This window comes from Candoia aspera, chromosome 1 (genome assembly GCF_035149785.1).
Source record: "Candoia aspera isolate rCanAsp1 chromosome 1, rCanAsp1.hap2, whole genome shotgun sequence".
Taxonomy (NCBI): domain Eukaryota; kingdom Metazoa; phylum Chordata; class Lepidosauria; order Squamata; family Boidae; genus Candoia; species Candoia aspera.
In genome coordinates, this window is record NC_086153.1 from 324,662,682 (window position 1) to 324,678,170 (window position 15,489).

Genomic DNA, 15,489 nt, shown 5'->3' on the forward strand with positions numbered 1-15,489 from the left:
TTTAGCCGACCCTCTGAAACACAATTACAGTGCCTGTTAAATGCTGATGCTGGCTAAAGAATGCACTCTCTTCGTCATCTAAATTCTATTAACCATGACTCCCTCTACTTCTTTTCTGTCAGAAATTAGCCATTCCTAGATTTTTTTCTTTTTTATTGCAATAGACAATATGCCAAAAAAATGAACAAAAACATTTTAAAAGTCAGTAATATATACCATCCAACAGATAATCTAATTAATTGTTAAGGTTTATTACAAAACCAAACAAAAGAAAAATAAAGGGACAAAAAGTCTAAGAGTACGTTAAATTGACCTAAATCACCTAAATATATCACATATATATTTAATAATATATCAAATTACATGTAAAGATTTGTCTGTTCTTATAAAATATTATGAAATCTGTGCCAAAAGGAAATATATTGTGTCATGTTTTGATCAGAAGAAAAAAATGTCCTTCTCAAAAATTGATGTTACCCTTTTCTTGAATCCAGTCCTTGATGTCTACAAAGCAGTACTTTTCCAGTCTCTCAATATAACCCTCCTATCTATTCCCAATGCCCAATATAATCTATTTTGCTCAAAAATGGTCAGATTCCATGATTTTGGAATATAATGCGGAACAGCATTCTCATATTTAACATCAGAACATTTACCCAAACATTTACTTACGGAGTTAACAGTTCCTTGACCCTAAGTGCAATTTAAATCCCCTTCAGTCAATCATTCCATCACTTAATATTTTTTTTGTTCAAAAGATGGGGGTGTCAGCAAATTCAGCTGTGGCCAGAACAGATGTGTGAATCAGATTAATGGCCACTGTCATCCTCCCCTCTCTAACTTCCTCCTATTATCAGTCAGGGCCATATTTATTGATAGTGTCAATGTAATTTTCTCTGTGTAATTCTAGAGAAGCATCTAGCTTTGGCTATGGCTGCTTCAAAATGTCATGGCATTATAGTGTCACGTCTTTCAGCTTCATTGAGTCAATGGGATTGACAGCTTTTTTCCATATTACAAATCAAAACACATTATTATCTCTTTGTTAGGTGAGCAAGGCTTATAACTTTTTTCCCATAGAACATGCCAAGTAGATCAATTCCTATTTGTGAAGATACTTCAAGGTAAGACTTCTATTGTGCAACTGTTCTACTTTTTAAAAATTTTATGGAGATCCAATCACTGGCATATTCAGTGTGTTGCTCTTCACTGTACCGTCATTTCTTATATCCCAATTCCATCACCTACAGAAGGAAAGTGTCTTCTGATTGGCAATGACAGAGCTCCCCATCTACAAGTGAGCATGCAGCCTTTGGCCAAAGGACTACCTGCTGCTCTCCCAAGCTTTGAATGCAGCCTCCAGAATCTCTCCAAAGTGACTGAAGAATGTTTTTTCAACTTCCCAGAGTAGCCTGCTTCCCATATTCTCTGATGATCTCCCATCCAAGTACTAACCAGGCCAGACCCAGTTTACTTTCAAAGCCCTGACAAGGTCAGTCAATGATGTTACCTGCTAAGATAACTCACACTCTATTCTTAGCAGGATTTCCTCTGGCAACTAATTAAATATTAAGTTTATCTCATTACAAGCTACTTTCTTTTGTTACTTCTCTAACCAATCATTATTAACATTTCCAAAGGATAAAAAAAGAGCATCTTGTAACACTTTAAAGAATAGCAAAAACGGCTGTGGTCTACAAAAGTTTTTGCCATCATTTTTATGACTCTCGATACTTTTTTTTATTTTGGTTACATATTGTATTGGCCATTCTGGTTACATTTAGCTGCAACTAGCTTTTCATTGTCCCTCACTTCTGCTTCTCCTGGCTCCTACAGAGATACACACTATCCCTTTATCAAACCCCACAGATTAGTTCGGTGCCCAACTGTTCCTTTATTCCTACAAGGAACGTTTGAAATGAAATGGTCCTAAATCTTTGCTTTACCGTTTCTCTTCGGACTACATTTTCTGCATTTTGGTGTCAGCGTTTCCACACGGATCTTCCTGCAGCTATAAAAGAAACGACAAGATGCAACTATTCTCTTTGAAGTTCCGTCGCATGAAAAATAACTGCTCTGCTATTCTGTGATAACAGTGGCATGCAACCACTGGGGATGGGAGCTATTCATGAATTTCAGGGTGGGCACACTCACAAAATGGCTGTCATGCCCGGCATTTATAGTTACAAAAACCAGAGGGATGCTATCTTCCTAGCAAGGCCCAAAGACTGTCTTCTAATTACAAGTTGGTGCTTTGCAACATACTGTTTCCTTTTTTTTTAAGTTAAGATAACCTTTTAATGACTTATTTTAAGGTCAGATGGGTCAGGAAGCCTGATAGGCATTCAGTGAGGAATCTAGGACTCTGTGCCCACAACCACCATATTCCCAGCCCCCGTCTTTCCCTAAAGGCCAGGATGCAAAAGGCACAATCCACATGCCACATATGCTCTCTAGCATTGCTTGTGTGGCCCCCAGAGTGAGTGTGTTTATTTTGGGGGGACTAAGGATCAAAATGAGTGTCGTAAGCTGTGCATGTGCTCAAGACATCCATTTTAGTACTTTAACTTCCTGGTTTCCCCACTCATGGACCCCTGCAAAGGACCCTGGCCCCAGCCATTTCTGGAGTGTAGCTTTTCTGGATGTGCCAGACAGATCTTAACGCAGTTCTCGAGTCAACAGACAGTGCATACCCCTGCCTAAGGATTCTTATGGAGGTGAACTACTGTAACTTTTGCCCGCTGAATTGCTTGGTGACAAGTTAAAGGCCTGAGGCCCCTGAGCCGGTCTGTCTCTGCACTTGGTTCTTCTTCCCTTTCTCACCACCGTTTTTTGCCCTTGAAAAAGATCGCTCTGAACTATTCCTCGCCAGCAGGGCTCGCTCCTCTCCTCTCCTCTCCTCACCGAGTGCCACATTTTCTCCCTCGCTCGCCTTTTCTTTTTCAACTGCCCCTTCGGCTTCTGCGTTCCCGATTTCCGCTGCCACGCATTCTCCCGCTGCTCTGCCTCCAGCCCTCCCAGGTGGTGCAACCTCAGTGCCGCCAAACGGGCCCGGAGCCCAGCTCTGGGGCGTGGAGCAAACAGAGGGCCAGGCGCGCTTCGCGCAGGCTGAGTCACGTCCTCCAGGGCACCGAATCCATCTCCCGCTTCCCTTACCAGCAGCCCGCTCGCCTCTCCACTCCCTTCCCACCCCACTCCGCAGGCAAAAAAAAACTTCTCTCTCCAACGATGAGGAGGCGGGGCCAGCATCCGGACAGGCGTGGAACTTGACGAATGGCAACCTATAAAAAGCGGACTTGGGAGGGCTCTGCCCCTTTCCGGGAAGAAAACGACTTGGGCTAAGATCGATCCCAAAGGGAGGAGAAAAGAGTCCTCGCCCTAGGATCGAGAGCAGGTAGAGTGGGTGTCTTTGCTCTTTAACGCCGCTCGGGCTCTGGGTTCCTCTTGCGCGGAGTCTTCTCTTGCGCGGAGAGGGCGCAGGCAGGGCGGATCTGGGGACACGCCCGGAGCTCAACGCCTCCCGGGCTCTTGGGACGCGGAAGGGTTCTGGGCGGTTCCCCAGAAGCGGGGCGCCAGAGGAAAGCGTCGCGGTCTCTCCTGCGAGGTGCAGCGGAGAGCCAGGTGAGAAGGGCGCGCTCAGTCCCTGATACCAGTCCCCTTTCTCGCCCTGCAAATGCAGGAGGAGAAGAGGCTCTGCCCGCCGTCTTCACTTGCGCCTCCTCCTAGTGGAAGACCCACGTCCCCCAGGGTTGACTCCCCACGCTGCTGGAGCAAGGAGGGAGTGTCACTGTTCCCCACTGGCGTTTAAATCCGACTGTGCCATGCCCACACCTCTGCAGTAACAAAATGAAAGCGCTCTTCCTCAATAGAAGCTGGGGTGCAGGCTGGGGAATTCTAGGAGTTGAAGTCCACACATCTTCAAGTGGCCAAGTTTGAGAAACACTGCTCTAGTCCATAATGGATTTGGTTTTGCCTTGGATTGACATGTGTGAACTCAGTCATTATGCTTTACCAACCAGGGTTGATGGCTTAGCTTGAGCATATCCACCCGGCTGTGCCTTCTATAGCAGAACCTGGTGAAGTAAATTATGGTGTAGTGGAATCTGAGAACTCTCTCAGAATATTGGTCTAGGATTGGATGTTCAAGTTCCCACTTCAATATGAATGTTTTTTGGGTTTTCTGAGTTAAGCACTGTTCCTCAGCCCACCAGGTTTTATAGGAGTACAGTATAAAATGACAGGGAGGAAATTATGTGCACCATCTTGAGCTTCTGGAGGAGAGGCATGATATAATAAAAGAAATAAAAATAGCTTCTGCCTGGGATTGAGTTGGAAGCTTTGTGTCCCAGCAGAGGCTGCAGATATAGCATGCGTCCTTGCTGAAAAATAAGTCTCATTGAACCCAGTGGGAGTGACTTTTCTAACCCATTTGCTGAGTAAGCATAATACACTGAACCATAAATTAAGATGCACAGCCCACAAAGTTATGAAGAAACAAAGTAAGGTTAAAACTAAGCAAGCTTAGCATGTTGTGTGAATGCTCTAGGCCAGTGTTTCTCAAATTTGGCAACTTTAAGACGTGTGGACTTCAACTTTCAGAATTCCCCAGCCTGGCTTGCCTGGTTGCCAGGTTTGACAAAAAAACTAAGAAACCTGGTTGCCAAGTGAGAAACACTGCTCTAGGCCTTTCAGTGCCCTGGTTAAGCTTTTTGTGTGAATACAACTGTTGATGTGGACTATACAGTTGCAGACCCAACTGAATTTGGCAAAACTTTCTGAAAATTTGTGCTTAGAAAGAGTATACTGTGTCTCTGCTGTGTTCTTTATGTCAGAGGGGACCCTGAGCCTTAAACTGGTTTAGTCTTCTTCATTCTAGATTTTTCAAATCTAATGCTTCTGTTGATGTTGTCATATGTCATGTATCTGCAAATCAACTTTGAAGTTGGTTTTTGCAGTTGTTGCATTTTCAGCAGCTTTTACCATTACTGTTCATGGTAGCTGGGAATGAAGGAATTGTAGTACAACACATTTGGAGGGTACAACACATTTGGAGGGTACCACATTGGAAAAGGAAAATTTACAATTAAATAACAGACCTCTCTTGGCTGGGATACACTTGATCTCACCTACCCATTCTCAGTATTTGAATGTGCTTCTTGTGGTGTTTATGCTGTGATTGTGTTGCCCCAAGTCAGACAACAAAATGATTATATGATACAACCAAAAATCAGGACACTCATAGGGCCTTTTCAGATTAACACATTTTTTTCAGAGACATAAGCTTTGATGTATGGCAATTCTGCAATCTCTTGCTTGATTGTGCTCTTAAATTTTCTTTTCTCCAAAATGGCTATTGAGATCTGTAATGGAGTATCTTGGGAGGTTAAAATGCTCTGATATTTTGTGTATTTAAACACATTTTTGTGAGAAGGGGTCTGTAGCTTTCACCAGACTCTCAAAGGGGTCCAGGGCACAAAAAAGGTAAAAACCCCTGGTTGGGGTGTTAACTTCTTTAATAAGTCCTTCCTGGAAATTGATCTGGCCTGTTGTATGTGAGTTCAACAGTGACAACTCATCAGATTTCAAGCTATTTCAGAAAGTGTCTGCAAACACCATAGTTTTTTAACATATTGCAATTATTAACTGATATGGTACTTGTTATCTGTCTCCTGTGTTTAACTTGTATCAGCATAACCACCCTGTCTTCCCTTCCCTCACCTCAATTTATATCTTCCATCAGCTAAGCCACTATGTATATGATGAAATGTGCTGCAGCTCACTAAAGCTTATGCTTTTTAATAAAATTTGTTAGTCTGAAAAGGTGCTACCAGACTCCCCCTGATTATTGGCCACCACAGACTAACATGGCTCTTGTCCCATGATGTTACACCCAATTTAGCATTTTTGTTTAAGTAATAGTTCTCTGTGTGTTTAATGCCAGAAATCAAATCAGTTCTTTTTTTCTGATCCCTCTATGTAGGCAGCAAAGCAAAAAAATTGTCCCTCTATCCCATTTTCCCCAAGCTACTGTCTACTAGATATTCTGGACTATTTCCACCAGCTGCCAGTATGATCTTGCTGGTTTGGCGTGCCAGGAGTTGCAGTCTAGAAGGCATTCAGTTTGGAAAGTTCTGTTCCCAATTACTCTGATTTCCTTGCCCTTCTCCCTGATATTGACCTATTTTTCCCCAAGATGGACAACTTGATTCTGGGTTGGACCACCTAAAGCTACAACCGAGAACTCCTGTAACACTGTCCCTCCTAAGAAAGAGGAGACTCTAATATCTTTGTCCCAAACTACTCATTTTCCATACACAGGGACTATTCTACAATGTGTATTCTGTCTTACAATCCCTCTGCAGTGTTATAGCCAGAATTCAGGGTTCTCTCTGTTTTGGAGGAAGAGCCCTTTTGAGTGGATGTTTACTCATTTTTGCCTCTCTTGCACTCTTTGAATAGGGTCACCATTCAGATGCTGCAAGTTTCTTTGTAGGCATTTCTTTAAACCTGGTTTCATCTGCATTTCTAATATGGCAAGAAGAATTACATAGAGTTGGACCCAGCCCAATGCATCTGAGTTTGGCTCTGGATCTTTGGCCCCCCTGCTCCTTGAAGAGAGGCTGTGATTCAGTCTTGGAGGTCTCATTAAAGCTGGACACTCCTCTCTTCAGTCAGAACTTAGTCCCAAAGAGGGGGGGGAGAAGCTGAGGCTTGTTAGCTGCAGGACCTAGAGGTCAGTGCTCTGCTGGTGCTGAAAGCAAACTGGATAAGAATCTTTCTGCTCTGTTTCTCCAGCTCATAGCCTTGGCAGCCATGTCTCGGCCCCTGACTGACCAGGAGAAGCGGAAACAGATCAGCATCCGTGGCATTGTTGGAGTGGAGAATGTGGCTGAGCTGAAAAAGGGCTTTAACCGGCATCTACACTTTACCCTTGTTAAGGACCGCAATGTGGCCACCCCTCGTGACTACTACTTCGCCCTGGCCCACACTGTGCGGGATCACCTGGTGGGCAGGTGGATCCGCACCCAGCAGTACTACTATGAGAAGGACCCCAAGGTGAGGCGAGTAAAGTGGGAGAGGTTGGGAAGCCAAAATCAAGCTTTATGTAAGCCTTCATTCAACATGGAAAATGTTCTATGGGATTCTTAGGCAGCGCACTCAATCGTGTTCTATGAATGACAGTATGAGTTCTGTCTGTTGAGATTTAGAAGGAAGAAGAACCTTGACAGAAATCAATAAAATGAGATTTTAAAATGAGAGTTGGAGAAGGCAAGTAAGCATTTTCCTTCCCAAGCTTTGGAAGTAAGAAAGCTTGGGAAGGAAAAGCAAGCAAGACAGAGTTGATATGTCAATGAATGTCTACAATCTGAAGACCATCAGATTAGAAGATTTTTAAAAGGTATTAGCCAAAATTAGTCTTCCTCAACCTGGGGTCCTCTCAATGTGGTGGGTTTACACCTGAGAATGGCTTGCAGCTTCAGCCCTGCTGGCTAGGAATTCTGGGAATTGCAGTCTCAGCCCAGCTGGGGGTGCCAGGTTGGGTAAACCTGGACAAATCATGACTGCAGAGACTGGTAACTAGAAACAGACACATATTCAGAGACGTTATATGTTCAAATGCTATTTTTGAGGAGAACAAGCCATACCTTGTAAACTTCTTAGGAGTATCTATCTGGCTAGTGCTGGGAATGGGCCTGCATTAAATTAACTCAATCTGATTAAACCAGACTCCCATGTAGGATAGTATTCAATTGCTAGATAAGGACACAGGCAAAGCTTTTTTTCTTTCTTGCCCAAGTAATCAAGGGAGTTCATCATTCAAAACAAAGACAATGTATTACTACTTTTTTAAAAAAATGATAACATACAAAAAACACCTGGCATACCTGGAAAGGAAAAGCATGAATGTAACCTTCATTGGGATTCATTTATAAATAGGCAAGCAAAGGAAATACATATCTCTATAGCAGGCAGCAAAACTGCTGGTTTTGCATCAACTCAAGTATCGATATCCCTCTTTCTGTAACTAGTGTACTCAAGGAGAGCAAATACAGTGCAGCAGTTACACATAGACAACAACCAAGTGGATCAGAGAAACACTGGATTTAAATTAACTTCAGCAAACTCACCCTCAGAATTAAAATGCAGACTTCAGGCTGATTCTGTATTCTCCTAATTCCTAGTATAGGGCTGAACAATGTATTGATGCTTGGAGTCCATCAGTAGGTTCTGGGGGGATTTAGGCCAAAAACTGTTAAGGCAAAAAAAGAAAGAGATTATGTTGTATACTGGATGGAATTAAGATTTTCAGAGGAGGTTCTCCTTGGTGTTGTGGAAAGGGCAAGTTCATTATTTTCTTCTTTAAAAAATCTATATTGGGGAAGATGCTCACCCTTGTCTTTCAGCTGCCATCTTTGAATTGAATCTTCAGGACATCAAGAAAAAAGCACACCTTTGAGTAAATTAAGTTCAGTCAAATCGTGTATTTGTTAAAGGGCCTAGCCTGCCCCCTCATTTACTCCAGTTAGGCCAGCCAAATCCATAACAGTAAGATTACAGTCAGACGTTTGGCTCCAGAGATGGTATCAAAAAAAGTGTTTGCTTACTAAACAGTGAGAAAGCTAAGCTAGTTGGGGAACTACCTTTGGAATGCTAAGCACATGGCTGGCAGTGAATGAATTACAGTTGGTTTTACTAGGCCAATCCTTGAAAGTGATGCAGGGTCATCTGGGCCAAAGGTGAGTTTGAGCCAGTTTCACAATCTTATAATCGGCTGTCAAATTCATCTGTGTGCTTTCTAGATAAGGTCCATAGAGTTCAGCACCCTTTGTATCCATCCCAGTAAATAGCAAGTCCTCAAGTGGACCATAGAAATTCTGAAACAGTCCAGGGAGCATAGAAAGCCATCTTGTACTATCTTAGTCTCTTCACTGATCTAGCACAGTGCTAACTAACTCTGCTACAATCATCAATGGTTCTGCAGAGCTTCTGGATGAGAAGGCTGTTTCCCACTATCTACTACCTGAACCTTTTAGCTGGTGATACCGAGCACTGAATAGCAGAGGTTCCAAGGCTTCTTGCAGACCTTGAAAGCTGCAGCCCTCAGAGACTCCAGAGATTACATAATTATTGTGTGTAACAGTTAATATGACAAAGGAGGAGATCGTGGCTATAATCATATTAACTAGATTTATTATTAATTACATTGAATTGTAACTGATATATTGTCCCAGCCACATGGACTCTTTTTTTTTTTTTTTTGGAGAAGAGCCCCAGCGTGCCCCTCAAAAGCCAAGTGAAACTGGGAAATTTGGCCTCTGAAGAAGTTTTGCACCCTGATATGGGCCCTGGAAGATTCTCTGCATCCCTTTGACTTAGAATCTTTGGGTTTCCATTGATTGAGATCATTCAAGGCATTATTTCATGGGTTTTTTATTGCCTGTTGGAGGAGCTTCTCTGTAGGTTCGTCCCAAGTGTGGACAGGTTGCAGTGAGAAGTTCCAATCCGGGTGAGATTTTATTATATACTCTGCTTTTTTTCCCCAGAGAATCTACTACCTTTCCTTGGAGTTTTATATGGGCCGGACCTTGCAAAATACCATGATCAACCTAGGACTACAGAATGCCTGTGATGAGGCAATTTATCAGGTAAAGAAAGGAGGCTGCCAGCCATGTCCTTCAGAAGGTGCAGGGGACACTCACTCTGATAAACTACCTATTCTGATGCCTCTCCAGTTGAGATTTAGATTTGGTAGTTCCAGTTTTCACTAGATTACAGTCTTGGAAGAGGACATGGTGAAGGACAGGTTTCTTGGATAGCCTTTATCAACCGACACCCTCCAGATGTCTTGGGTCTGCAACTCCCCTAAGTCCCAGGCAGCATTGTTGGAGAAAGTTGCTTTTAAGCCATGTGTTCCACTATGAGTGACCTTTCCTGAGCTCATCAGCTGCAGATGAGGATGTAACTCTGGATATACCCACTAGTTCAAGGGAAGCCAGAGAGAGGCTGAAAGCATTTCCTGGAGCATGTAACTTTCCAAGTTCATGGCAGTGGCTAGGATTCAGATTAACTGAAGGAGATAGCATGAAAACCACTGCCAGAGGCTAGATGGGATTCAAGCACCTGTTAAGTTCCCACAGTGTTGGCAAGCATCAAGATCCACACCATGTTTGAAGAAGGGGGTGGTCGAATTCTTGCATGAATTTGAAGAAAAAGAGGATTTGTTCTGTGTTTCAATAAAACTGGTGGAAGAATAACTGGTAGATCTGTGCCCCTCCGAACAGCCAAGAAGGAAGGGGTATCTCTTGTAGCTCAGCCAGTAAACAAAAGATTTCCACCTTTTTTAGAAGATTAGGTACTGTGGAAGAGCAGGCTGCTTGGACAAAATTGCAGGCACCTGGGCTGCCTTCTTTCCCTCCCATTGGAGCCTTCTCCCCAGCATCCGCACAGCAGAGTTGCCCATAAATCAGCAACCTGGACACGGGTGCGGGAGTAGACAGGGAGAGAAGCGGGTTGGAGCTCTGCAGCCACCAGCAAACAGAGACATGCAGCAGCCAAAAGAAAGAAGGTGTTTTTCCTTCGGAGGGAGTGGATGGTCCAGAGGAAAAAGAAGTATAGAGGCCTAGCAAGGCAAGGCACAATGTGGAAAAGCACAAGGGCTCTACATACTGGCCATTAACAAAGAAGAAGAAAGTAGAAGAAATCCCAGAGAGAGGGGACTTAAGACAGGAAAAGCCTTGTAAGAGGAAAACATTGCCATGTAATAGTAATAGCACAGAGGGTAGTATAGTAGTAATAGTAATAAATTATAGTATAGTAAAACAAAATAATAGTAATAGTATAGAGGAAACATTGTAATAGTAATTGAACAGTATAGTATAGAGCAGTGTTTCTCAACCTTGCTGGCTGGGGAATTCTGGGAGTTGAAGTCCACAAATCTTCAAGTTGCCAAGGTTGAGAAGCACTGGTATAGAGTATAGAAATTATGACAGTAATAGTAATTATAGTAATAGTATAGAAATAATAGCAATAGAACAGAACGTAGGGTAAGAGTAATAGGAAGCACATATAGATTTGTAAGTTTGACATAGCGCTTTTCTCTTTGCTTTGGAAACTAAAACATCTCCCCAACCCTTATAAGGAGATATAAAGAAGCCACCTGGCCCAGGATCCAGTGCTTTTGTGTCTCTCTTGAGTCTGAGTCAATATAAATGGGCATGGTTTAAAAAAGGACCCATGATGAGTACCTGTGAAATTCACGCCAACCCAGATGTGGGAACCTGCGACATTCCAGATGATGGTGGATCTGCCATCATCTCTTGCTAGGGCAGATTTGAGCTGAAGTTCAATAATGTCTTGCCCATAGTTCCCCCACCTATGATCTAATCCTTCCTAGGTCAGAATCATTTTCTCTTCAAAACCTACCAAAGCTGGATTCTGCCAGTCATGGGAAAGGCAATCATGCTGGGCATTGAAGTTTAGTCCAGAGCAAATGCTGCTCTGATTCTGGGAAGGGAGGTAATTGTTTCCATTTGTATCACTTAGCTCCTTTGAGCCTCTCTTAATAGCTGTGAGGCAGGGCTGGGCAACCTATTTCCTCAGGGCAGCATGTGACTTCCAGATCCTCTTTCTGCAGCCCTCAGATTCCACCAGCCATGATTACTGAAAACTGCTAGAAAAATTTCCTGCCTTTTTCACTTGGGAAACAAATGAGAAATGGAGTATAAATTCTAGAATGAGATACCACAGTTAAAACAAAAGCAATGCTCCTTCAAATTCTCTGGGGGGAAAAGAACCTTCAGCCCCCCCCAAAATCTTAAGGGTGGACTTGGCCACCAAAGTATTGCCCACCCCTGCTCTAGTGGGTATAAAGTTGTCTGTGTGTACGTGTGCTTTTTTTTTTTTTTTTTAAATAACAGCTTTGTTAGAATGCTTGGCTGCTGTCTAGAATCTCAAATTGTACATGAAAGGGATATAAGCAGGATTGCTGGCTTTTTCTTCATGCCTTCCGGGTAGCCAAAAGAAAGAGATCCCCCCATGTTCACAGAAAATCAGTTATGAAAGCCAAAGAGAACTTGTCTTGGCCACTGAGTAGCTGACGAGGATACTGTGGTTTATGGATTATTTCTGCCATGAGGCCTTCCTGGGAAGTGACTCTGTTGTCTCTTTAATTTGAGAGTACGTAAGCTTGACTTTCTCTAAAGGGCAACTCTTCCTAGATCGCATAGGACAATGTATGTTGCAAATTGGCACCATATGGTGGTTCTTCTGTGATTGACCCAAATCATTCTGAGCGCTGCTTTTGATTTTGCAGACGTCCTCGTTTTTTGCAGATTGGTTGAAGTGTCAAGTCCAGTCTACGTTTCCTTTCCTTTTTTTCCTGTTTGAATGCACTCTGGAGTGACTCTGTTATTTCTAACGAACCACTAGGTGAAGCAATATTCAGAAGGAAACTTTGCAAATATGCAAGTGATATGCGCAATTCAGCTGAATTGCCCTGCAGAAATTTGACTAACCCAGAGTTAAATTGCATTTCTCTTACTGGTGCTATCCCATTTCAATTCTAGGCAAACTGTGAATTCTTTCAGAACAAATCCCAAACACAATTCTGAGTGCATTTAATTTGTTCTGTGTGGTTCTTTAGCTAGGGCTGGACATAGAAGAACTGGAAGAGATTGAGGAAGATGCTGGTCTGGGCAATGGAGGTCTTGGCAGGCTGGCAGGTAAGCAATCATTGCTAATACATACATTATATATTATACTGTACATGCTTCATTGCTATGATGCAGCAATGGCCCATTGTCAGTCTGTCACTACTCCTGCTCTTCCTTTAAAGTCAAAGCTGTAGCAGGGGTGAGCAGCCAAGCCATTCATGGATTCCACATGACTCCCATGATGCTTTTATGCTGTCACCAGAGCCCCTTCTCTATTTGCCATCAAATTTTGGAAACGGTATTCCATTTGAGCAACGGTAATGCTTTCGGAAGGGAGGGCTAAAATGTGTAATGATTTGGTTTTTTGGTAAAGATTTGTCTTGGCCCTGCCCACCTTCCCCACCTACTTTTCTGAGCACCACCCTAGCATGCCACTTAGGCAAGAAGTTGCCCCCAAGATGTGTTTTCCCTAGGCCCTGATTTTAAGTTTTTAATAAAGCAGTGAAAAATGTGTATAGTGGAAGACTCCAACTTCCCCTCCTGTAGCTTGGGCTGGAGACGTTTCTCAAGAGGCTCAACTCAGGACTGAAGCTAAATTTTACATCTCCCAGTATCACTTCTTCTTTCTCCCCACTCCCATTAGCCCACCCTAGAACCACGTTCTCCCTAAATCTTTGTCTGAATGACTTGGAAACTGTGTTGGGGTGTGGTGGATGCTGCCGAGGAGCTGAGCCCAATTTTGCTTCCCTTCAATAGCCTGCTTCCTCGACTCAATGGCCACCCTTGGGCTTGCTGCCTACGGTTATGGAATACGCTATGAGTATGGCATTTTCAATCAGAAGATCAGAGAAGGATGGCAGGTAACAAAGAAATCTTAAATGACTGGAGGTGTTTCCCATCCAACATTATCACTCCAAGTGCTGGGCAGGAGGACTACCCTGTGAGAAGTAAAGTTTACAGAAGTGCATCTTTTCCTGGGTGTTCATCTCTTTTAACTTAGTGATGATTTTGGTTTAAAAGCAGCAAAATACATGCAAGGGCTTCACATATAAGTGAGCAAGATCATTCTATCTGATCTATTGCATGAAGTGTTGTATGTGGTATAGTCTTAAGGCTCAGGAGTTTCCAAAATCAAGGAATTTAAGATGACTATATGAACAGAAAGAAGTGCAGTGGGGGGAATTGAATGCAATTACACCCCTCTAGAGCATCAAAGGTCTAATCAAGCATATATAAAATTGCAGGTTAATAAAAGGCATTAGGGATAAAGTGTGCTTGTTGGGATTCTGGAACATTCAGTCTAGTATCAGAAGTACCCTTAAGGATGTTAAAAATATCTTCATCTTGTCAATGAAGTAGCTGTACCATGTCAATATATTGGAATGGAGTTGAGATTATTTATCTAAGTGGTCTTTTGTTAGCATAATATTTTTACTATTGTTTGGGTTTTCTTTAGAGTCTTTTTATGGTGGAATTTATCTGTAAGGCTTTGTACTGTAAAATGGATTTGTAAACTGTTGTACATACTTTGGTTAAAAATGCCAAATGCCATCATACTGCAGTCAAATTCATTTCCTGCTCTGCTAATGTTCTTCTTACAAGGAATATATTTATTTAAAGAACTATATATAAAAGAGTGAACATTTACACTAAGGTCTGAATTACTGGATTGTGTAAATAAGAGAGGGAGACTGGTAAATGGTCAGATTTGTGAGCTGTCTTTCTTTCAAAGGCTTCTAAGGAGTGGGTTAAAATAATGATTGACAGAAAATAATTTGACAAGTAGATAACTGGGGTTTAAATGAAAGGACTGCAAGATGGCATCTATTGGCTAATTCTTGTTGGTTCAGTGAGATGACTTTCCTCAGGTAAGGGAGAGGAAGTTCTGTTGCATAATTCATAGACATGGAGTAGTGGGATTCTCAGTGCAAAGGGCAAATTAAATTATCTGTTCTTGAGGAGGGAGAGAATTCCATTTTCTCGACCCTGGACATTGATATTCAGTTGATGAGTGCCAACAAGCTGTTGAAGAGGGTTAAAATCAGCCAGTGATTGAAATGGGAAATTTCTGCTTTCCATATATGTGTTCTATCACTGATCATCTTAATGAAATGATATGGCTACAAGTTATCTAGAAAACAAATGAACACAAATGGGCTCATTTCGTCTTGTCTTGCATAGCTTAAAGTAACGTCCTGATGTCTGGCCTTTTCCCTTTGCAGGTGGAAGAAGCTGATGATTGGCTAAGACACGGAAACCCCTGGGAGAAGGCTCGGCCAGAATACATGCTTCCTATTCACTTTTATGGAAAAGTGGAGGATACACCAGCGGGTGCGAGATGGGTCGATACTCAGGTAATGTGCCTTGGAGACGGGTAACACATTTCAGTCATGATACCTGTGGGGTGGGAGGGTTTCAAATGTTCTCTGCAAGCTTCAAGCTTATTGTGCAAGCTTAGGCAGGCAATTCCTATGCAAGCAAATCTACCATGCAGCCATCTTGTAGAGGAGAATCATGCGTGGCTGCCCAAATTTTTTGGGTAAAAATAATATTCATATCCAAATGCATCACAAAGCCTAAGTAGGGATAGACTTTGTTTCAGTATAAAATTCATATACTGGTTTTGTTTTCATTAAAACCCTTAAGTGGCCTACAATATACTGGGCCTGGCTTTTTTGTTGTGGTGGCAAATATAGTTTGAAATGAGAATTATATTTTGTGCCATAGGTGTGTCCTGTTAGATGGTGGTTCTCACATGCGCAGGAAGCTGGAAGGAATCATTGAATGCAATAAAGGGCTTCTCTGAAAAAACATTCCATTTTAAAACCAATGTAAC

General features: G+C 42.5%; 1 protein-coding gene across 1 annotated transcript in view; it reads left to right on the top strand.

Moving 5' to 3' along the window:
• Positions 1-3,286: 3,286 nt before the first annotated feature.
• Positions 3,287-15,489, top strand: part of PYGL (glycogen phosphorylase L) — a 37,417-nt gene continuing 25,214 nt past the window's right edge. The window contains exons 1-6 of the mRNA XM_063290548.1: positions 3,287-3,394; positions 6,796-7,056; positions 9,546-9,647; positions 12,644-12,722; positions 13,410-13,513; positions 14,876-15,007. Coding sequence (XP_063146618.1) covers positions 6,814-7,056; positions 9,546-9,647; positions 12,644-12,722; positions 13,410-13,513; positions 14,876-15,007 — 660 coding nt within the window. The 5' untranslated portion in view covers positions 3,287-3,394; positions 6,796-6,813. The remainder of the gene's footprint in view (positions 3,395-6,795; positions 7,057-9,545; positions 9,648-12,643; positions 12,723-13,409; positions 13,514-14,875; positions 15,008-15,489) is intronic.